Source organism: Dermacentor andersoni, chromosome 2 (genome assembly GCF_023375885.2).
Source record: "Dermacentor andersoni chromosome 2, qqDerAnde1_hic_scaffold, whole genome shotgun sequence".
NCBI classification, from domain to species: Eukaryota; Metazoa; Arthropoda; class Arachnida; order Ixodida; family Ixodidae; genus Dermacentor; species Dermacentor andersoni.
Window position 1 is genome coordinate 27,012,632 of NC_092815.1, and position 22,631 is coordinate 27,035,262.

The window sequence follows — 22,631 nt, forward strand, 5'->3', positions numbered from 1 at the left end:
AGTTGCATGTGAGCAACCGCTACCAATATGAAGCGTTTCGAGAAATCTCCAGTGCAATCCGGTGCTGTGAGCACACAAGAAAGGGACTGAGTGTATGCATTCTTTTTCCTGTGCAGAGAGTGTGACTTCAACAGAAGGGCCACGCAACCGACGGCCCAATCAGAAACGCCGGCCCAGGCGCTATGGTGGCCCTGAGGGGGGTCCCCAGCAGTCACAGTCACAACAGTCACAGCAACAGGCAGGCAGTGGGGACCGAGTGGCCGCACGCAGCTTCTCTGAGCCTCGTGACGCCAAGGAAGGCAATGCGGCCCAGCCGCTGCCTCCGAGGGACCGCAAGGCAAGTGCTGCAGCTGCATTTAGCCAATACGGGGTGCAGGAGCCCACAGCTGAGTGGCCCGATGGAAGTGCCGCCAGCTTTAAGAAATTCCTCCCCACGTGTGATTGACCTTATCAAAGTAATTTGGAATTCTGGTCAGTTTGGATCTAACCTAAAGATTAAGTGGCTTGCTATGCCTTTGAAGGCATAGCAACGGAGTCCGGAGTTTAAGAAACGGAGTCCGCGCCGGCGTTTTCACGTGAGACGGGCGGGTGAGTATTGCAGTGAAGCTGCCGCTGTGGGCGGCTATATACTGTTTTCAATCGCGCACGCCTCACGCATTGTCTTGTTTGCACTGACTAGATGGATGTGGGTGAAAGCAGCAGTAGTTTCTGCTGCATTGGCAAAACAAATGTGAACATCTTGGGCATGCGCAGAAAAGATTTTCCGGGCGCTTTCCACTTCCCAAGTGGAAACTTAGCCTTAGTCTGCGTTAGTGTCCGTGTTACGCTGTGTTATCTGGACCGTGCTCTCCAGGATGTTGCTGTAGCCAGGTGGGACAGGAGGAACTAAAACTGTCAAATGAATGTGCCTGTTCCATGGTACGGCAATGGCAACGGACAAAGGAATATCTGCGGGAAATTTTGCCCTCTTCGGCGGAATCGTGCTTCCGTGCCGTTGCTGGCCGAAACCGCTGCGTTTCCGAATCTATACAATGAACACCTTGCAGGTCAGTGATTCCTGCTTTTGACTGCGCATGGTGCATTTGCGGCACGTAGAACATACATTATTCAAGAATGCAGACTCCAGGTTTTAGAACTTCATGTTGAGTAACACCTTGCTTTTGTGCATATTAAAACACGTGTTGCTCAATTTTTGCTTGCTTTAAAAGAAAAAAAAACAGCCAGGAAATACGCACACAGGAAACATACAGGACAGAAAAGAGCCTTTCTTGTATGTTTCCTGTGTGCACTTTTTTTTTTTCCCGTAATACAATGCACCAACTGGATAGTTGGTGCTTGTTTCTTTCGAACACTCTTTTAATCGCTATGCGTTCGAGGGTCATACACACCTGGGCAGGTGTACCACAATACACATGCTGATAAGTTTACGTAGATATGCATTTCGCTGCTCTTGACATCAACATTTTCAGAACGTGCACGCCTACTTATCCACATGTAGTCTTTCATGACCTTGATTAGCACGTCAATGTATACAGTAGCACTTAAAGTGCTACATTCATGCAATGGTGCACCATGTACAAGGAAACACGTGGGTCATTTTTTTAACTAAATAAAACTAGTACTCTAAATGAGCATGCCGATTCCGCAAACCACAGTGAGAATACGTGTTTGTGCTCATAAACTCCAGATGGATCGCAAGTGGGTCGGTTTGTCGTATGTGTCTCGAGTGCATTCTTGCTGTGCAGTGAGGATGCATATATTTTTTTCGTATTGCCAGACGCCTAGCTGGCATGTCCGCCTGAGAGCCCCAAGAAGTCCTAGCAGAGAAAAGCAACTAGAAGAGAGCAATAAAGGTGATGTTTTTAAAAAAGACTCAAGAACTGGGCAATGGCCGGTACACACGGTTGAGAACAGTTCAGTTGGTTGGGCTGATAAAGCATTTTTGTTTTCATAAAAGCCACTAAAAGCAGCAGATTCAACCTCATGGCCCAATTTGCGAAGTTCATTATGAAGCTTCCTTCAACATGACTTCAGAAACGGTAATGCGATGAGCCATCGCAATTACATCCTTCGGTTTAGGATTGCAACAGAGCCCGTACGTCTGAGCAGCCCGGTGGTGCACGGCGCGGTTTCGGGAAACATGTAAACAAGAGAGAACAGGCTCGACATGATGGCGGAGCAATGCCAACTTCCAGCTTCGCTTAGCTTCTCAAAGAGTGACGTCAGAGCCCCTCCATTTTCCTTTTCCCTTCCTCCATGGTGCATCTGGTGATGTCACTAGACGCAAACGCTGTTGAGTGGTCAAACAAGGACCTAAGACTTCCGGTTGGTCTGCTAGTAGGTACCGTATTTACACGATTGTAAGTCGACTCGAATGTAAGTCGACCCCCCCATATCGCGTGACCGGAAAAAAAAAAAAAAAAAAAGATAGCATACTCGAGGGCGCATTCGATAACGAAAATTTATTAGTAGCTGACATGGTCACTGGACTACTCGTCTTCACTAGTGCTGCCATCGTCATCGTTGCTGCGGTCCCACAGCGCGTCGTGGTCCAGCGAAATTTCAAATTTGGCAAACGACCGCACCAGGACATCTTGCAGAACAGCAGCCCACGCCAAATGCACCCAACCACACGCAGCCGTCAGGGAGGCTCTTTTGACAGGTCCGGTTGGCGTAATTTCGCAGTCTTCTGCCGCCAGCCACTCGTTGTACTCACGGCGGAGCAGAATCTTAAAATTAAGGCGAAGGTCCGGGCTTGTTTCATGACCACGTCGCACTTCACTGGCAGGGACCGATCACGCATTTCAGCGACGTACGCCGCAAGCTTAGCCTACAGCTCCGGAAAGCGTCCAGACTTTGGCACGTGGGAAATTTCTCACTTGTCGTCACAGGTGAAAATTTCGCTTCGCTGTAGTCGCCACTCTCGCACCACCCGTTTAGAAACATCGAAATTGCGGCCCGCTGTGCAGTGATTTGTTTCTTCGGCGTAAAGGATGGCAGCCCTCTTGAACGCTGCTGTGAACGAGTGCCGAACGATTAGTGGGCCTGGAGCACTCATGACGACTGGGGAAGCATAGAAGTAGCACGTAGCCGGCAGTCAAGTGGAACGCGTCAAACCAATACCATGCCAATACCAATACCTTCAAACAGAAAAACCAGCGAGCGGTGTCTGCTCTTCCATGAACTACCAATACTGCCCGCAAGCGCCGCCGTTCTGAGGGTGCCGCCGCAAACTGGAACAGCGGCGCTTCCATCAACTATCGACACCCCCCCAGCCATGAGTGTTGCATGCACTGTAAAACTCTCAAAAATGTTGAAAAACCCTTCCGAAAGCGAACAAACACGCGGGATAGCGAAAAGATACGGGTAGGGCCATAGAGCAAACATAAAATTCTAACTACGTTGTAGCTCTCGCTGGTATCGCTTTTTTTGGCGGGGCCATGTTTCGGTTTCGATTGTAAGTCGACCCCCCAACTTCAGACTTTCAAATTTAAAAAAAGGGGTCGACTTACAATCGTGTAAATACGGTACATGTGCCCTCTGCACTTTGTCGTGTTGCTCTCTTGTGCGTACTCTCAAATCGGTAGCTACAGCCCCCAAAGCAAGTGCTAAATTGCTGGCGTTCCAACAGAGTCCGACAGTGTTTCGTGATTGCTATAAGGCATCTGTGTTCAGTGCTTGGCTGTAAGAGCGCCTACTGGAAAAAACGACGTGACACCGGCTGCCTCATGACGACGCCCGGCACAATGCCTGGCTTGAGTGCATTGGAGCTTTTTCAGTGAGTTAACCTAGTAATGTAGCAATGAATGCATATTTTGCTCACTTGTGTAATTCTTCATATATTTGCATGCCGAGCTCCCGGAAAGCGCAATACACTGCCTGGAGAACTCGGACATATGCTGGGGAAATATGGGTGCCATGTAATGCAGTCGTCGTTTCCTTTAGCAACGACTTTTGTCAACTCCTTGCAGAAAGTTCTCTGCATTTATGATGCCATTAGCAAGGAAAGGGCAAACAGCGAGTAGGCGAAAACAGCAGAACGCACCAACCCATATCATTGCCACGATCTGGGCAAGGTGGCGACTGCGGCTGTTCATCTCCTGCGAAGGTACTTTGGCACGGCATATCCCCGTATGGATCCATTATATTGGCAAGCCTATCTAGGCGTGCACGCAACACGGCGTCCATAACGGCACGCTTCGCAGCAACAACGGGTAGCCAAGAAGCGCAGAGTCGTGGTAACTGGAAGTGGACAGTGTTTTTAAAAGCACATTGGCGGTGACGTATGTCACGTTACATTTGGAAGAGCAAAACGAGCGAGGGCCGCATTTTGATCATCAAACGCGTGTAACTCTGCTATTGCGGCACCATTTCGGAAAATTCTCGCGGCTATGTGTTCGTTGTAGGCTCATGCACAACTGCAATACAGCTAAATTTCTACCTCTGCGAGGTTTAAGGGCCCTTTAACCCTTTGACGGTCACTGACGTAAATATACGCGCCGCGAACAAGTCGGAAAATGGGCGATGCCGTATATTTACAGCGCCGTCTGTACATTTAAAAAGCCCGCCAATTTCCTAACTTTTGCTTCTGTCATGTGCTGCCACCATGTAGTGATACAGCGAATTTTTTTAGCGCACCTCCCTCTTTCGGTTTTCGTTGTATGGTTTGTTTTAGCGCTAGTTTGCTCCCGCGCGTCTATATACTACTGCTCGCGCATTGGCGTGCACGTGGGCGAGCGGCTATTTGGATTTTGTTTTGCGGGCGGTTTCGGTTTTTTGCACTTGCGAAACTGATGGCTATCTCGTTCCCACTCACTCAAAGGGCGTCCGCTTGTTTCTCGCTCGTTTAGTTAGTGCTCACAGGTGTGCGCATGGGAAGGATGCCGCCGTGCAAGCGTTTCCATTTCTTTTCTTTTTTTAAGACTCGCGAAAACTAATTGCCCTAGCTGGTTGGCGATAAGATGAAGATTAGCGGAAGTTTGTCACACATGTTGCTTTTTTTGATGGGCACACAACCAAACAGTTTTCTTGAGTGCGTGCACCTACGCAGTTCGATTACGCTATGGACATACATATTACCGTATTTACACGATTGTAGGTCGACCCATTTTTTTCAAATTTGACAATCCAATGTTGGGGGGTCGACTTAGAATCAAAACCGAACCGTGAACCGTTAGTAACGGCAAGAGAATCGGGGAAATCAGGGAAGCTACGGCGTGGTTACAACTTTGTACCTACGTTTCCATGGTTACGGTAGTAGCGTAGCGCAATAATTTACCGTATTGCATGCATTTTGATGTCAATACAGTAAAAGCTCGTTAATTCGAAATCGCTTAATTCGAACCGCCGGTTAATTCGAACTGATGCCCGGGTCCCTGCAAAGCCCTATGTATATCAATGGGCCGGAACGCCCGATAATTCGAACGTACCGGTACTCACGTCGGTTAATTCGAACTAGGAGCCGGCAGCCGACATTGCTTCTCGTAAATAGAAGTCGCCTCGTAACGAGTACAATGCATTGAAATTTTTTTTTTTAATATGCACAGCGACGAGAATAAATAAGCCAGCGCGCATTTTTGCACGCACGAGGCGAGCCGCCAATTTCCTTGCTGGAGCCTCCGGCGTTGTTGTTGTTGCGACTGAGGGAAGGATGAAAAGGAAAGTGCACGGGCCTGCCGATTGGCTCAGGCCGAGCCATCACCGCTGCCGCGTGCAGATAGAGGAGAGTTCAAAGATAAGAGGAAAGAAAGAAAAGAAAAGACGCGCGTCGCAACAACCGCGTACGCCGCAGCGGACGCTGGCAGAAAAAACAGATAAGCGGCCGAAGCCGCGCTCGCTCATCGCTCGCTGCACACCACTCTCCGGCGCATGCCATAGCAGGTTTTCTCTGACGCGCGGGCGCCGCCGCCGCCGATGCTCCGGAGCAAGCCGTTTCAGGTTTTCGTTGCGCGGCGGCGGCTGCGATCGGTGGAATGCACGAGTATGTAGTCTTTTCTTGTCGCATTTTGCATGAGCTTGCTCGTTTGTGTGGTATCTCGCCGCTGACGTCTCATCGACTGTGCCGATCATGGCGAGCCGTGGAAAGTACTCGGCAAAGGATTTAAAGACTAAAGTTGAAATATTGCAGGCGGTTGAACGTGGTCTCTTAACGAAGACAGCGATTGCCGAGAAGTATGGCATCAAAAAACGCACGTTGTCTACCTACATCAAGAACAAGGACTCTATCATCGATGCTTACCAAAAGGAGATTGAGCCCTCGCGGAAAAGACTACGGACGTCGGCTCACCCCGAGATGGAGACTGCTGTCATTACGTGGATAAAGGATGTTCGCAGCAGGAATATTCCATTAAGTGGACCCATAATTGCTGCAAAGGCAGCGGACTTCGCCAACCTAATGGGCATCAGAGACTTCAATGCATCGTAAGGCTGGTTATCACGTTTTAAGGCCCGCCACAGGCTGACGTTTAAGAACGTCTGCGGAGAGGCAGCCGCAGTCGACAAAGAAACCTGCGAAAATTGGGTCTCAGGTGAATTGAAGGAATATCTTGCCGATTACCCGCTCAGCGATGTTTTCAATGCTGATGAAACCGCACTTTATTTTAAGTTGCTCCCAAACAAGACTGTGAGCTATAAAGGTGATACGTGCTCGGGCGGAAAGCGCAGCAAGGAAAGAGTTACCGTGCTAGTGTGCGCGAATGTGACGGGCACGGAACGGTGCCGCTTGCTCGTGATAGGCAAAGCAGCGAAGCCTCGTTGCTTTAAAGGCGTGAAGACTCTCCCTGTTGAGTACACTTCGAACAAGAAGTCGTGGATGATGCGAGCAATCTTCACGGACTGGTTGCGCACACTAGACAGAAAGTTCGCGGCACAGAATAGAAATATTCTTTTGTTCGTCGACAACTGTTCGGCGCATTGTTTTTGCCAAAAAACACTACTGCTGTGCTGCAGCTTATGGACCTCGGAATTATTAAAAATCTAAAGACTCTGTACAGGCGCCACCTCCTAGAACGGATTCTTGTATGCATGGAAAGCGGGAAGCCGTATGATGTCAACCTGCTCGGAGCTTGCCACATGCTGGCAACATCGTGGAACGCCGTCAAGGCAGACACTATCGCTAACTGTTTCCGCAAGTGTGGCTTCAGTGAAACCACAGAAGCCTGCTGCACAGCCGACTTTGATGTTCAAGTGGATCAAGATGATGGCTCCATCGTGCTGGACCCTGCCTACGCTGTTTTATCGGAGGGTGTGGACTTCGAGAGCTTTGTCGACGTAGACAACGGCGTGGAGACAACGGGGCCTTTAACTGACGCCGAGATTATCGAGGCTGCGTCCAGTCAGCAGCACGACTCACGCGCGGCGAGCACGCCTGACAGCGACGACGAGTCCGACAAAGAGGACGATCCGTTGCCTCCTCCGAGCGCATGTGAAGCAGCATCGGGACTCGATCTGGCTGCGCGCTATTTCTCCACCGATGAGAATTCGGATGCTGCGCTGGAGATGTTGGGCAAGTTGCAGACAATGCTTCTCGAGTCGCGGCGAAGAAAGCGCAAACAAATGCAAATCACCGATTATTTTTCATGTTGATATGCTTCGATCATTATTCTTTTGTTAATAAACATGTTTTTGAAGCATAAATAGTGTCATATTTCATCATTAAGCCTGACGCTCACGTGGGTACATTTATCATTAGTTCCAGGCGCATAAATTGATTGGATATCTTTATTTCCTTTGGTGTTTGGACTCGCATGATTTTAATACCCGCAATCGCTGACCTCAAAGAGTAGTAGTGCGTATTCCTCGATGACGATCCCAGATATGGCTATTTTGGCTTCGGCCCTAGCAGCCAAATGCAATGGCCATCTTTTTTTTTTTTTTTTTTTTTTTTTTTTTTTTTTTTTTCCGCTCGCTCGTTAATTCAAACTCCGCTTAATTCGAACAATTTTTCAGTCCCCCTCAAGTTCGAATTAACGAGCTTTTACTGTACAGGCGATGCCCACTTTGAAAGCTGGCGCTCCCAATCTGTGCCCGTTGGCCACCGTACCTAGAGCGACAAACCTCCCACCATCGAGTTCGGAAATGTATTGAACAATGTGATACGATCGTGGCTACATTACCGCTGTGAATTGAATCAAGGAATTCGCTAAGACTCGTTTTATTATTAGAGACCAACAGAACACTCATTGAATGTGAGTGACGTACTCGCGAGGTAAAGGAAATCGCGTGCGGCCGCTTTCGTCAGTCGCATGTAGTTTGTTTTGGTATCCCGCAGTGCGGCGGTGGCCGCTTTCGGTTGATTGGATGGTCGTCATCTCGCAGCGAATGTGTTCTTCTTGCGAATAAAGTTTCATGCTCAACCCACAGCGTATGGTTATTTCACGAGCTTGTACGGAAGCTTTTTTTTTCTTCTTCTTCTTTAAAGAAACATTTACTGCGCGCACTGCGAGCGCAAGGCTCTTGTGGGAGCATCTATCATTGATGGAAAAGTCGCTGTTTGGGGGTTATTGGTAGTTGGCGGAAGAGCTTCTCTTTGAGATACAATTTTTTCAACGGCCACGTGATTGTCAGTGCTTCTGTTGTGTCGAATCGTCGTGCCTGTCATGAGTGCCCCAAAGAACTGTCGGCGCTCGTTCACAGCTGCATTCAAATGGGCTGCTATCCTTCATGCCGAGGATAACAACTGCGCTGCAGGACGCAAGTTCGGAGTGAGTAAACGTGTGGTGCGGCTTCAGCGCATGGGCATTTTTTTATGTGACTCCAAGCGCCGTGGTTTTCGCGGGCCTAAGTCTGGACGCTTTCTGGAGCTGGAAACGAAGCTTGCGGCGTACGTGACTGATCTACGCGATCGATCACTGCTGGTCACGTGCCCGTGTCTTCACTTCGGAAGCAGGGATACTGAGGACTGAATTCGAAGCCAGTAGGGCCTGGGCCTCTAAACTTATGAAGAGGGCTGGCTTCTCCCTTCGTAGACGCACCAGCGTGTGCCAGAAGTTGCCGGCCGCATACAAGGATAAGGTCCTCGCCTTCCATAGGCACTTCCTAAAACTTCGAGACTCCCGACGGTATTTGCTCGGCCAGATCGGCAATGCCGACCAGACTCCCGTATACTTCGATATGACCAGTAACACAACCGTGAGCGTTAAGGGAGCATGCGATGTAAACCTACTAACAACGGGCAATGAAAAGCTGCGTTTTACAGTCATGTTGTCATGCTTGACGGATGGCACCAAGCTTCACCCGTACATCGTGTTTAAGAGGAAGACGATGCCTAAAGAAGTGCTTCCCAAAAGCCTTGTGGTACGGGCGAATGCAAAGGGATTTATGACGGATGATATGGTAGTGGAATGGTACCGTCTGGTGTAGCTCCTGAGGCCGGGGGCATCCCTCAAGAGAGACAACCCCAACCTGTTAGTGTTGGACTCTTTCTCGGGCCACCTCACGGACAAGGTGAAAGCGGTGCTTTGTAAGGAGCGCACGGACATGCTTGTAATCCCCGGTGGCTTGACGGGCAGCTTCAGCCTCTCGACGTGGGGGTCAACAAGCCTTTTATGGACCTGCTGCGCCGTGAATACGACTGGATTTCTAGAGGAAACTCCGACCTTACCCCAAGCGGGAGTGTGAGGAGGGCCTCCTTGGCTACTGTGTGCGGGTGGGTCCTCTCTGCGTGGGCAGCGGTACCGCGCGATGTTGTGGTGCGGTCGTTCGCCAAATGTGGACTCGCACTTGACGACGACGTGCTGTGGGACCGCAGCAGCTATGACAACAGCAGCACCAGTGAGGACGACTCCAGTGACGATGAGTAGTCATCAACCGTGGCAATAAATTTTTCTTGTACGAAATGCGATCGCACTTTTTTTTTGAGGCATGTGATTCTGGGGGGGTCGACCTACATTCGAGTCGACTTACAATCGTGTAAGTACGGTAGTGTAAGAGCAGGAACATTTGAGGCTTGCAAAATATTCTCGTGTGGATTTTGAAAGCCTTGAACTATGTGCATAAAAATGCATCAAATTCTTAATTCTGATACTTTTATTTCCTTTTTTATTGCTGTTATTCATGAATGAAGAGTGCATATATACCAACGCAAAATATTTTTTCTCACTTTATGGTCACCCTAGAAAAATTACGGTAATGTTTTTTCGAAATAAGTCCCTAAGAAGAATTGGAATCTGCAGTAAAAAAGATCGACCCTGGGCGGTCAGGTATGGCGAAAAAAATCGGCCCTCAAAGGGTTAAGTTAAATGGTGTGCATCTGTTATGGCTTGCTTAAATGGTTTGTACACTAAGCAAAAGGAGTGAAGAAATGCTTGTACGTCCAATATTGCAGTCTAAATTTGTAATGACGAGTATATACAAGTGTTAAAGATGCAAGACACCGCTCTATTTGCATCACTGTAGTGCATCCATTTCTTTCTCTGCAGTATGTTTACCATCCTAGGCAGGCCTTCACCGTTTTGTGGTTGTACCACATTCAAGTAGTGTCCTTAAGGCAAATAGAGTGCTCCTGTGTGGGGTGTCTCGTGAGTTTGCTTTCATTCCTGCCGTGATAGCTTAGTGGCTGTTGCACTGTTGAGCTGTGTCCTGGATTCGATCCCGGCTGTAGCGGCTGCATGTTGATGAGGGCCAAATGGAAAAGTTCTAGTGCATTTACATTAAAGAACCCCAGGTGGTCAAAATTAATGTGGAGTCCCGCACTACGATGTTCCTCATAATCATATTGTGATTTGGCACTTAAACCCCCCCTCCCCCTTTGTGTCTTTTTTTAATTTGCTTACCTTTATGTGTGTACGCAGTCCGAGCCAAAGGAACGGCCAGCCACTCGCAAGGTGAATGGTGAGGTACGCACGGACGCAGCGACACCTGCTCCAGCAACAACTGGTGCACCAGCCAAGACCAGGCCACCACGCCAGGATGAGGCCTCCCTGGTGAATGGCGCCAAGTAGGAGGGGACAGAACCAAGACCGTGGTCAAAATTTCTGCTGCTCGTGTGCGTGAGAAGAGGAGAGAGTGTAAAGCATGCCGGCCGCACAGCAATACGCGCCGGGGCCCCACTGCTTTACATTGAGTGGCATTAGCTTCTCCGACTATTTATTTTTTTGGTTTGTAATGTTCCGCGTGGCATGTTTTTTCTCACCTTGTTCATCCCCCTTTGTAAATAAACTGGAAACGAGAAAGCTCTCCCTCTCGGTCCCCCTTCTCTCTTTTCTGTCTCCTGCGCAACACTAGTTTTTCTGCAATGCGGGCATGAGTTGTGAGGATTTCAATGTGCTGCCTGCTTATCGCTCTCTAGGGTCAGAAGCACACCTTCGTGTCTGCGGTGTGCATGTACTTTGCTCCACAGTCGCTAGAGAAGGCTGTCGCATCATGCGCACTACTTCAGAAGGCTCCTTGACGAAATGCACTGGAGCAGCAGAAGCAGTTCTAAGCTTGTAGGCAGAGGCGTGCAAAGTGCAGATGTTGACTCCTCACTTTGTGCGAGTCTCTCTGTGGTCAATTTTACGTAAACAAGGATACTACAACATTTGAGGTCAGAGCACATGCATAGTTGCGTTAACGTGGCATGTGCTCACTCTCACACTACAACTACAGTTGCCATTAAAGCTGTCACCTTTTCGTGTCCTCCAGGCTACTCTTCTAAGGAAAGAGACCTGTCCTACAATGTTGCACGTGTATCAACTTGTGTAAGTGCGCTTACCTCTGAAGCAACTAAAGCTGCATGATTTGGGATTTCATGGTTATGCCTGCATTTAGCTGTCCGGTGCTGCAATGTAAGCATCTTTTCCATAAGCTGCTGGCAGCCATTTGTGTCGCATCTTAAAGAAATGTGGAGCTTGGGTTTTGTTCCATCTTTCACCCCTGAAAATTGTTTGTACTAGTGATTTCAAAAGCAGCTTTTGCCACAGGTATCAAACCTTTTCGATATTTGTGACCAGAGCTGTGCAAGGTCTGCCTCCCATTTCAGTCCCCCACTAAGGCTTTTTGCATGGCACATGGTGGGCTTTCCACTGGTCTAAGGAGTCAATACCCAGGCCTCCTCCTCAACCACAGGATGTAGTGTGGCAAATGAACACCCTTGTTGGCATGGGGACGTTGAAGCAGTGCGCGGCATCCACTGACCAGCAGTGCCTGAAGACTAGCCTTGATGCTTCCAGCACCTGAAGATTACGCAAAATGGGTGTGCCATTTGGGCCAAAAATTGAGTGCCGCGAGGAAGCCTTGACCATGTCTTTGTCTTGGTGGTTTGGCGCCACCGGTACTTCAAGGAGAAGACAACCGTAGACCCATGAACAGAGTCCAGTGTGTGCGTTGCCCACACTGGGATGTTAGAGGGGTCCCATCCATGGTGTCACTTGCCTGGTTCGACACAGTCGAAACACACTGGGCCACTCTAGTGCATCGTTGTGCAAGGCGATGCGAAGTTTGTTGTGAACTCTAAAAGGGGTTCCATTTTGTGTAGGTGGTGAGGACTGTGGTAAAGAACATTGCAGTTTGTTTCTTGGCTGTGCTGAGGTTTGTGCTGCCCCTTTTAATTCTATGCGTGTGTGCGATTTTCTCTCAAGTGGACGATTCCCCATAATAGCGCAAACTGCACTGTAAATATCCAAGCAGCTTGCCACCATGTTCCTGTAAAATAAAAACGTTGTGCTCCTTGGATCTGGTGCCCCTTGCTTGTCCTCTGTTGAGTCAGTCAAGAGCGGGAAAATTTTAACTGCAAGAAATTGGCTAACATACAAGGCTTGCAGTCCAAATGTTGGCTCTCTTAGTAAGATTCTGTTGTGGAAAACTAGTGATTTTTATTTTATTTATATATATATTTAACCTAACAGAAGTAACGTCTTGGTGTTATGTAAGCAATGGCACAAATGGGAGTAAGCGAGTATGAGTCTGCATGTTGCCTTATGGAGTGTGGGCCTTTATTTCGTAGACTCAATGAAACTTCGCACATATTGAGTTGTACTTGTCCCCTCGGCTTTGATGGTTGCGTACAAATGCGGAGAATCTGTAATCGTCTATCATGCACGCCTTTGCACGCCCAGTACTTGGGTTATGCATGTTATCGATTGACAGGAAAGTTGGGAGTGCAGTGTGTTAATGGAAGTGCAAGTTGTACAAGGATTATTGTTTGGAGCAAGCCAAAAAGGCGTTTGTAGAGTGCAACGTTTCATTTTCCATGACCTGCTTTTACGTACAATCGCTGAGAGCGATAGCCAGGCGCCGGGAAAAATGCCTCGGTCCACCGACTCTGGCAGAAGGCTAGACAATTGAACAGAAGCATGCCATTTAATCGGGCCACATCAGCATAAAAAAAAGTGGGATAGGCGCGCGCAAGCTCGCAAGAAAATGAACTTTTACTGGTCCGGCAGTTCCTTCGGGGCGAGACTGGGGAAAATGGGATTAACACCTGTCCCGTCGCACCATCCGTCGATGATGTCGGTGGTGGTGCCTTAGATGACTGCTCGAAGTCTGACCCGGGCAGCATCCTCGGCTTGCCGGATGGCCCCAAAGCTGATCGACTAGCTCGTCGGTGGTGAGTGCCGCCTCCCAAAGGCGGCAGTGGCAACTATTGAGCTCGGAAGTTTCTCCCTGGCGGCAGTGATGGTGCAGCAGTGGCGTAGGATCCCCTAGCTGGGGTAGGTGTGCGTTTGCAGTAGTTTCCCAGTTACGGCCTCTGTCTTGTTTAACTTGTGTGGTGGGGGGTATTTGCATCAGTTTAGTCTGTGATGTTTGGTAATGTCCCTGTGGTCAGCTCGAAAAAAAAAAAAAAAAGAAAGAGTCCGAGGACACCTGGACCCCTCAGGCTCGGTGAACATAGTCTACGGGTAGCATTACGCTGCTGTGAACATCTCGGCCAAGTTTCGCTGTCGTACGCGGTGCGTGGAGCTCGCAAGCGGATTGCGCAGTCGCCTTTCTCAAACTCTCTCTTTTCAACAGAAGGCCTTGTCTTCACTCTTCTGGATGCTTTATTTCGTCATTCCCTTAGACGGCTGCTATTGGCCGATAGCTGACAAAAAACTGCGATCTGCTACATGGCGTAGATACCGCGAGGTGCCACTACGAGTCTACTGGCTAGCTATAAAACCGCTCAATCTCCAAAAGTAGCGCCAACCACTTCTCCGCTCGGCCTCGACGGTGGCACCGCCCATGCTGGCCCTGCCGTAGCAGACGACGGCTAACACGCCACTGGAGGAAATCGGCGGAAAAATTCGTTCGAGCTATGCGGAGCAGTTTTTTCAATCGAGATCTTGCTTCCTTAGTCGGCAACTGGCCTTAAGAATGTGTTGGAATTGCGGAAAAAAATAGAGAGAAGGTCCGTTATTTAAGGCGTAAAGCACAAGCACGTTGAGAGTTCTTGTTGCGGAAACGCGCCGCATGCACGCGGTGTCCTCAAACGCGCGTAATTACCAGAGTTTCAGGTTTTGACAGCGTAAAAGTATTTGTACGTGGTTTCGTAGGTTCACATACAGTGCATATGACGCATGCGATACCCATTTACTTAATCGGACGCATAAAAATGCTAACGTTAAGCATTAAGAATGTTAGGGCCTGCGGTCTTTTGCGGCTTTTCTCGGCCATTATAATCCTACACACAAAGCGTGCGAGCAAGCGCAGTTCATGCCTCCAATATTGAGGACGCGTCGGGAAGCAGCCGGGATAGAGGCGAAATGCAAGAGGCACGTGGAGAGATTCCTCGTTGGTGTTCCGTAATTCTCCTCGCACGGGCGCGGTATGTTGCACCAGTCGCGAGGCGCTTTTTAAAGCGAAAGCTGGTTCTTTATTCTATGGCGAAAGCTTTACTGGCCGCGAACTTGCGATTTCGCCGTGGCGGTGCTCCGAGAAGGCACATGACGTCACAACGCGCGCCTTGCCGCGGATATTTCTATCTCTCACTCTCGTCACTACTGCGCATGCGCCACTAGTAGCACCGAGCTACAGGCGTTCCGCCGCCGTTTCGTATGACGCCACACCGCGTTCCTCGTCGTTGCACCCCTCGCCCGAAAACGGTATAACGGACATAGCGGAATGGATGCAGCACCTCCGGGACGCCCACATCCAAACCACTAAAACCATCCAGCGCACGGTCGAGACGCCCGAAGTCGACCGCTGGCTCTTTCACCTGTGGGAAGCCCGCGAGGACCTCCTCAAACGGTGGAAGCGACAGCGGAAACTACGTCTATGAATCGAGAAAATAACAGACGAAGCCAGAAATTACGCGAACGAGCTGACGCAGCAAAATTGGGTACAGTTTTGCACCTCGCTCAAGGATACCCCGAGTACGGCGCAGACGTGGGCCATCCTACGTTGCCTGATCGAGCCCGACAAGGTGAAATCGACAACCAGTCGGACGCTTCTAGAAATCGCTCACAAGCTCCCCGGAAACGACCAGGATCTGATTGACACCCTAAAAACCAGATAGCGACCCCATACGACCCTGCCTTGTAAAATACGGACAACCAAGACCAAAACTGGACGCTCCGATCACGGAGGAAGAGGTGTATGCCGCGGCACGAGCCTCACAGCGCAACACTGCTCCCGGAGTTGACAAAATCACCAATGCCATGATTAGAAACCTGAGCCCGATGCAAATTCAGGACTTGACCGAATACCTAAACGAGAAACTCTGGAGCAAGGGCCACGTTCCGAATGAGTGGCACGCGGAAATCGTGACCATTCCCAAACCCGGCAAGAAGCCCGCGATGGACGCCCTGCGTCCGGTCTCGCTGACTTCCTGCCTCGGCAAGCTGTACGAGAGGGTCATCGAGACCTGCCTCCAACATTACATTGAGGACGGTGACCTCTTCCCGCACACCATGCTTGGCTTCAGGCCGGGACTTTCTGCGCAAGATGCGTTCCTAATCCGAAGGGAAGAAGTTCTCAAGGGCATCTTAGGAGGTTCTTAAGAACACCTTAGGAGGTGTTCTCCTCCTAAGGGAGGAGAACACTGTCGAGTGCGAGCAGGTGTTCTCCTCCTAAGGGAGGAGAACACCTGCTCGCACTCGACATGAAAGGGGCCTTCGATAACATCTCTCACGAGGCCATTCTCAAGGGACTGAACGACATCAGCTGCGGGGAGCGCATCTTTAATTACGTCAAATCGTTCCTGACGGGCCGGACAGCAACCATCGGAATAGACCAGACTCGATCGGATACGATCGACGTGTCGAACAAAGGAACACCGCAAGGGGCGATAGTCTCCCCGATTCTCTTCAACGTCGCGATGCTAGCGCTGACCAAAGAGCTGCGGAAGATCCCAGACCTAGGTTACGCCCTGTACGCAGACATCACGCTCTGGGCCACCAAGGGCTCCCAGCGCGTTAAGAGGCGACCCTTCAGGAGGCTGCGACGGCCGTGGAGAGATTTGCGGCAGCGAGCGGGATGCGTTGCGCGCCCGAAAAGGCCGAGGTGATCCGGGTGCACGGAGGAGGAATCTACAAGTCCCCCGGCCCCATCGACCTCTACCTTGAGGGCCAGAAGATCACGGAAGGCAATAAGAATAGGATTCTGAGTTTTTGGATCCAGAGCAACCTGAAAGCCTCCCACACCATCCAAACCCTCAGGACTGCCACCAAACAACCAGATCTCGCGGATTATCAAACGAATTACAATATGCCGCAAGGGTATGCGAGAAGAGGACACGCTTCGCCTCGTCCAGGCTCTGGTGATCAGCAGAGCCTGGTACAGCATGCCGTATCACTACCACTCGCTAAACAAATGCGACCAAGAACAAGTCGATGCCATCATAAGAGGCGCGTACAAAACGGCCCTGGATCTCCTTGTCACCATCTCAAACGAGAAGTTAGCGGCCCTCGGGATCCACACCTTCGCTGAGCTGTCGACGGAAGCGGTTATGGCTTCGCAAAAAGCCAGACTAAGAACACGGTGGCAGGCAGAGCCATCCTGCACCGGACCCGAACGGCAACGGAGCTCCGTGCCCTCGATGGGCAACGATCACTCCCGCCTGAGGTCAGAGGCAAGATCAAGGCGAATCCGATACCGAAACACATCGAGCCATGAACTCCATGAAAGACGACACAAGGCTCGCGTCGACAGACAGCGCCGACAATTCAAGGGTGTCCCGTACGTAACGTACGTGGACGTGGCGGCGTACCCTGTAGGGGGCCTCTTCGCGGTAGCCGCCGTGAACTGGAGAGACAACTTTTTGATCCTCGCAGACCCCAGCTGCGGCTGAGACCATAGCCGTGGCGCTAGTAATAAAGCAACAAGACAGGGTTGGCAGGGAAGTTCATGTCGTTACAGATTCGCAACAGGCCTGCTTTACCAACGGGTGAACAGCGCTTCTGGCGGCTCATATTCTAGGCCCGAGGCTGGCAGAATCCCATCAAATCATGTGGACGCCTGGCCACGCGGGTCTAGAGTGGAACGAAAGGGCGAACGCCCTAGCTCTAGCGCTAATCAACCGAGCGGGGCAAGACCAATCGTCTCATCAATCCCCGTCCTTTACCTTCGTTCCCCTGCCATCCAATTACTGCGACCGACTCGAGATCCAGCGACTCAACCGCAGGATTTATCCTTCCCCTCACAGAAAGCTCAGCACTGAAGAGGCAGTAGCCCTCAGACTTATTCAGACCAACACCTTTCCAAACCTACACAGATACAGTAAAATGTGCCCACATACATATCGCGGCATCTGCCCCTGGTGCGGCGACACACGCCCTACACTCTTTCACATCTCGTGAGGGTGCGGGGGCAAACCTCAACACTTGACGCCTAGCACATCATTTGAGCGGTGGGAAGTACAGTTGACCGGCGATACCCTGGCGGGAAAAGGGGAAAAAACACCAACAAGGAATTTACCGGCCCATGCACACACGATCAAAGTGCACGTTAAACATCCACAGGCGACCTAAATAAATTTACCCGGAGCCATCCTCTACGACCTCCCTCATAGCTTTAGTCGCTTCGGGACGTTAAAAACGTTAATCACAACAATACCATATCAATACATGCGGACGTACATTCGAAGCTAAACGATTGCATCCGTAAGTCATATGAGCCTTGCAAAAGCGTCGAGAACGTGCTAACTTCCGGTGGAGCTCAAAACATAGCATGAATAAAGTCGCTTTTATGTCACAGGCCAGCTGCAGATGCGTAGACTTTCGCCGCAAGACAAAACTACATGAAACAAAGAGAGGAAATTCGAAAAAAAAGTCATTAAACGCGCTAAAAGCACGCACAGCATGAACACACACTTTTTCGAAGCGGCAGGCCTGAACTAGGCGCAAAAGAAGAGGTTGGGAGGAACCGTGGCACTTCGCAAAGCCGTGCGTTTTTTGCCACTTCCTCGAAGTCAGCCGGCCCGATCCTATCTACCCACACCTTTCTTTGCGCGTTGCGCTCGCCGGATAGTAAAGAAAGAAGCTTTTTGCCGTCGCTGTGTCGGTTGCGTCAACCGAAGGCGCAACAGCACGGCATCGCAATTAAGTTATCGTCACTCACATGCATTTTTCCACTAAAACGCACTCTATCAGTCCGTTGGTGCGTACTTTCGTCGCGCAGGGCCAACAATGGTGGTCGGAGCCCGTTGGAAAGGAAAAAAATATACAAAAGCGCGGCGCCTGCTTCCACGTGACACAGATTGGCCAATGGGGGAGCGGAGGAGGCTGGGGCGACAGGAGGCGTGGAGGAGAAAACGTCGGGGAGAGCGGGGTGGCGTAAAGATCTAAGAATGGCGCTACTTTTGGAAAATTGGGGGGTTTTAACTGACTAAGCGCACTGCGGCTCGCTGAGAATCGATAACCGCATTTGCCCTAATTTAGCCAATTGTTAAGCGCGTCATGGGCACCCAAAGGCGGAAATCGTAGCGTCCACGTTAACATCCAAAATAATATGTGAACTGCGCGCCACGGTTACATTTAGGAGGCGGAGCGTTGTGGGCAGCATTGAAGAAGAAACGGGCGCACAGTGGAGGCCGTGTTTGACTGACAAGAACTCCGCCTCTGTTGAACGCATTGAAGTACTTTTTGCGGCAATGTATTTCTGAAATAGCCTATTTTCACTTCATATGCCTTTCTCCATTTCGAGAAAAAGTGGTTCAGCGCCTCTCTAAGACGAACTTGGTTAAACCGAATACTCACATACAACGAACAGCATGGAAACGTTTGTTTGGTTTTCCATAGACTGAATGCAAAAAAAAGAAAAAAAAATCCGCCTAAGACGAACTGCCTCAGACATACTTTTCGTTAAGATGAGCATTCGGAGTGGCCGCCACTGCTACCGATCCGAGCACGCTCATCGAGGCACCCAACTGGAGGCATGCGACGCCCATGGACAGAGGCGAAAACGCACACTTAGCACTAGAGCGTACTAGAAAACGGTTGAGTGGGAAGAGCGGCCGGGGCGACGCAAGCTTTGCAGTGAGGCGAGCGACGACGAAAAATACTGTGGCAGCGCTGCGATCGAAGTGGATTGGGCCGCACCAAAGTCGCGCCGTTGGAAACTGCTGGCGATACTTCTCGGAATGGTCATTCGTACAACTTCGCGCGCTGGTATATGCTTTCAGACCGCTCAAACGGTGTTTATAATTGCATATGATATGTATTTATGCCTTAGGAATAAAGTTCTTTCTCTATCTTATTTACTTCATTTCATCATTTTCTTTAATGCAGCTCGGTGATTGCGGGTGCATTGCGGCCGCAGTGTCGGCCTTGATTCTAATATATGTAATTTATATTTTTTATAGGTTATTGTACGGTTTCCTTTGGAGAACAAATAATTTTCTTGTTCTTCAAGCAGCATGCATCTTTCGCGTGTATTTTTGCGCGTATAGTTTTCCATCAGTTGGCTTTGCGAAACGCGAACAGAGAAACATATGTAAATTAAGTTAACTTCCTGCTTGCCGCTTCAAAAACATAAAACATATCTGCCCCATCCGGTGCCCTATACTAAGATTTACGGGAAGTATTACAGAAAAAATAAACTACAGTGCAACATTCCACTCATGTTTCCGCCTTTCTCGCATAACAGAATGCGGAGTACAATTGGTACGGGTTCCTGCGGTTGGACCTCGGGCGCCGAAAACAATTTTATGTAGCCATCATACAATCTAATCTTTGGCCCGTAAGCCGTGTGAAATATTTTGTCAGGTTCACGCTTAACAAGAACAAAAAAGAAAGAAAAGAAGCGGCGCGGTAGCCTAATTAGTCGCTACATAGTGGATATGGCATTGCGCTGTTGAACTCGAGCTCACAGGTTCAAACCAGGTCGCGGAATTCGATGGGAACGAAATGGAAAAACACTCGCGTACTTCTGTTTACGTGCACGCTAAAGAACCCCAAATGGTGAGAACTGAACTGGGGGCTTCATAATCATATCGCCAAACGTAAAACGCCAGAATTTGTTTAAGAAAAAAAATAACAATAAGAAAGAAAGAAGGTAGCTGCGGCCATCGGCTTTCTTTCTTATGGATGTAAACGAAATAAATTATTCTCGAGTCTGATTTCTGAAAAAAACGTATTACGCTTATCTTATATTTCATACCTAAATGAAACGCCGTTCCTGACTGTACGTCCGTTAAACTATAAGCAGCTTCTGTATTATGAACGGCTACTTCCAGTAATCCTGCGCACTATCATAAGGGCAACAGTGAAACAATTAAAGGGACGACATGCCTCACACACACGTAGCGATATTTGTAGATCTGATGTGTTCGTTGAAGAAGGTAAGTGTGGTACCACATTGGGCACCCAGTTATAATGGGTTGCAGTGTTGAAGACACGGTGAGACTGCCAAAAAAAATGTTTTCCTTGCCTGAATCAAGTTAGCAGATTTACAGGCTGCCCTAAAACAGGGCGTTTATATTGAATGACAGCTAGGAACTTGTTCAGCAGAACCGATTAGCACCCGTTCATTAATTACCCCAGGAACTGGTGCGCCTCTACGCAACAGCCACGACCCCCCAGCAGCACAATCTTTCGGAATCAGAGTCTTCACTTGCATCGGCCCCTCACCTTCGAGACTTCAAAAGTGCTGTTATGCGTAAGATTCGAACGGAAACGGCTGTTTAATGATTTTGAATAGTGAATTCTGAAGTCGAATACGATCTGAATAGCAAATACTGTTCGATTACACTATACGTTTCTACTTAAATCATTTCGCCAGCTGGCACGTTGAAAGAGATTGCCAGACAATCTACGGAGATTACTTTGGGAAAGACTTCGCGGTCTCCCCGATTCAGTTTGGGTACATAGGCAATATCTTTTCCCTAACACTGTTGTTCATATTAACGTCCAACAATTGCCTTGATTCCTTTTCTTGGAAAGTCGATTGGTTCACCTTGGGTTGGTGCAGGTTTTTTAAAAAGAACATGCTTATCCAGGTCGGGAGTTTTCACTTTTTTAGTCGGTGCATTTAGAATATTTGACCATTTTTCTCTTACATAAATATCGTGGATGTATATGTCTGCGTACCCTTAGAAGGCTTCTGTGGCAAAAATCACGTGTTACTTTTAGAAAATAGTAGCAGTTAAAAAAATTACGGGGTTTTACGTGCCAAAACCACTTTCTGATTATGAGCCACGCCTTAGTGGAGGACTCCGGAAATTTTGACCACCTGCGGTTCTTTAACGTGCACCTAAATGTAAGTACAAGGTTGCTTTCGCCCCCATCGAAATGCGGCCGCCGTGGCCGGGATTCGATCCCGCGACCTCATGCTCAGCAGCCCAACACCATAGTCACTGAGCAACCACGTCGGGTAATAATAGCAGTTGACTTGGCTAAAACTACAATTGGTAGCGGTCGACAAGAGTCGCGGGTGCACCAAAGCAAGTAAAATTTACCGAGAAGTGCACATTGATCATCTGCATCTCTCTGCGCCATGCAGTTAATAAACCTGGTTTATTTTACTGGAATAGTGTTATCTTTGATCATTGTCCCTGATCAATATTCCACCAAGAAGAGCGCGTAAAATGACGCGATATCAATAAAATTGTCTTACGTAGCTTCATGTTGCAGATAGCACTGCTTATGTGGCAAAAATTACGTGTTACTTTTTGAAAACTTAAACATGGCAGCTCACCTGGCTAGAACTATATACAGGGTGTTCCAGCGAACACTTTCAAAAGTTTTTAAAGGTTGCCTGTGGCAGATAGCTCAATTCTAGTTTATGAGCAGGTCGACTCGAAGCGGCAGACACTACTCGCACAACAAATTAAAATGCAAAATCGACCAATTAACAAGAATTCACTAATTAACTTTCTGGCTAATTATCTTATGACCCATATTGCAATTTACAAATTCCAGCAGTGGACTTCGCAAGGTTGTGTGCTTGAGTGCATGAAACGACGTTTTGTTGACAAATTAACTGGAACGCCAATGCATTTCTGCGCAAAGTTAGGAAATTTATATCTCGAAACTGGTGTCATCTTGAAAATTCGTTCGAAGTGGATCCGGCTTACGAACTCCACGGCTACAATTTGCAAATTGAAATATGGACCGTAATGTATTTAGTTAAAAACTTAATTGGTGAATGTTTATTATAGTTAGTCGATTTTGCATCTCAATTTTTTGTGCAAGTATTGTCCGCTGCTTCGAGTAGACCAGTGGTAGCTCATGAAATATAATTGCGATATCTGCCACTGGCAACCTTTAAATATTTTTGAAAGTGTTCGCTGAAACTAT

General features: G+C 48.9%; 1 protein-coding gene across 1 annotated transcript; it reads left to right on the forward strand.

Annotated features, from left to right (window-relative positions):
- Positions 1-79: 79 nt before the first annotated feature.
- LOC140216079 (uncharacterized) lies at positions 80-12,651 on the forward strand. Its single transcript, XM_072286367.1, has 2 exons — positions 80-337; positions 10,791-12,651. Exons 1-2 carry the CDS (start codon positions 95-97, stop codon positions 10,938-10,940), a joined length of 393 nt encoding a protein of 130 aa, XP_072142468.1. The 5' UTR covers positions 80-94; the 3' UTR covers positions 10,941-12,651.
- The last annotated feature ends 9,980 nt before the right edge of the window (positions 12,652-22,631 follow it).

Coding starts and splice junctions, on each gene's coding strand:
- LOC140216079 (XM_072286367.1), top strand. CDS start 95: ATGCATTCTTTTTCCTGTGCAGAGAGTGTGACTTCAACAGAAGGGCCA. Junction 338..10,790: donor TGCCTCCGAGGGACCGCAAG/GCAAGTGCTGCA, acceptor GTGTGTACGCAG/TCCGAGCCAAAGGAACGGCC.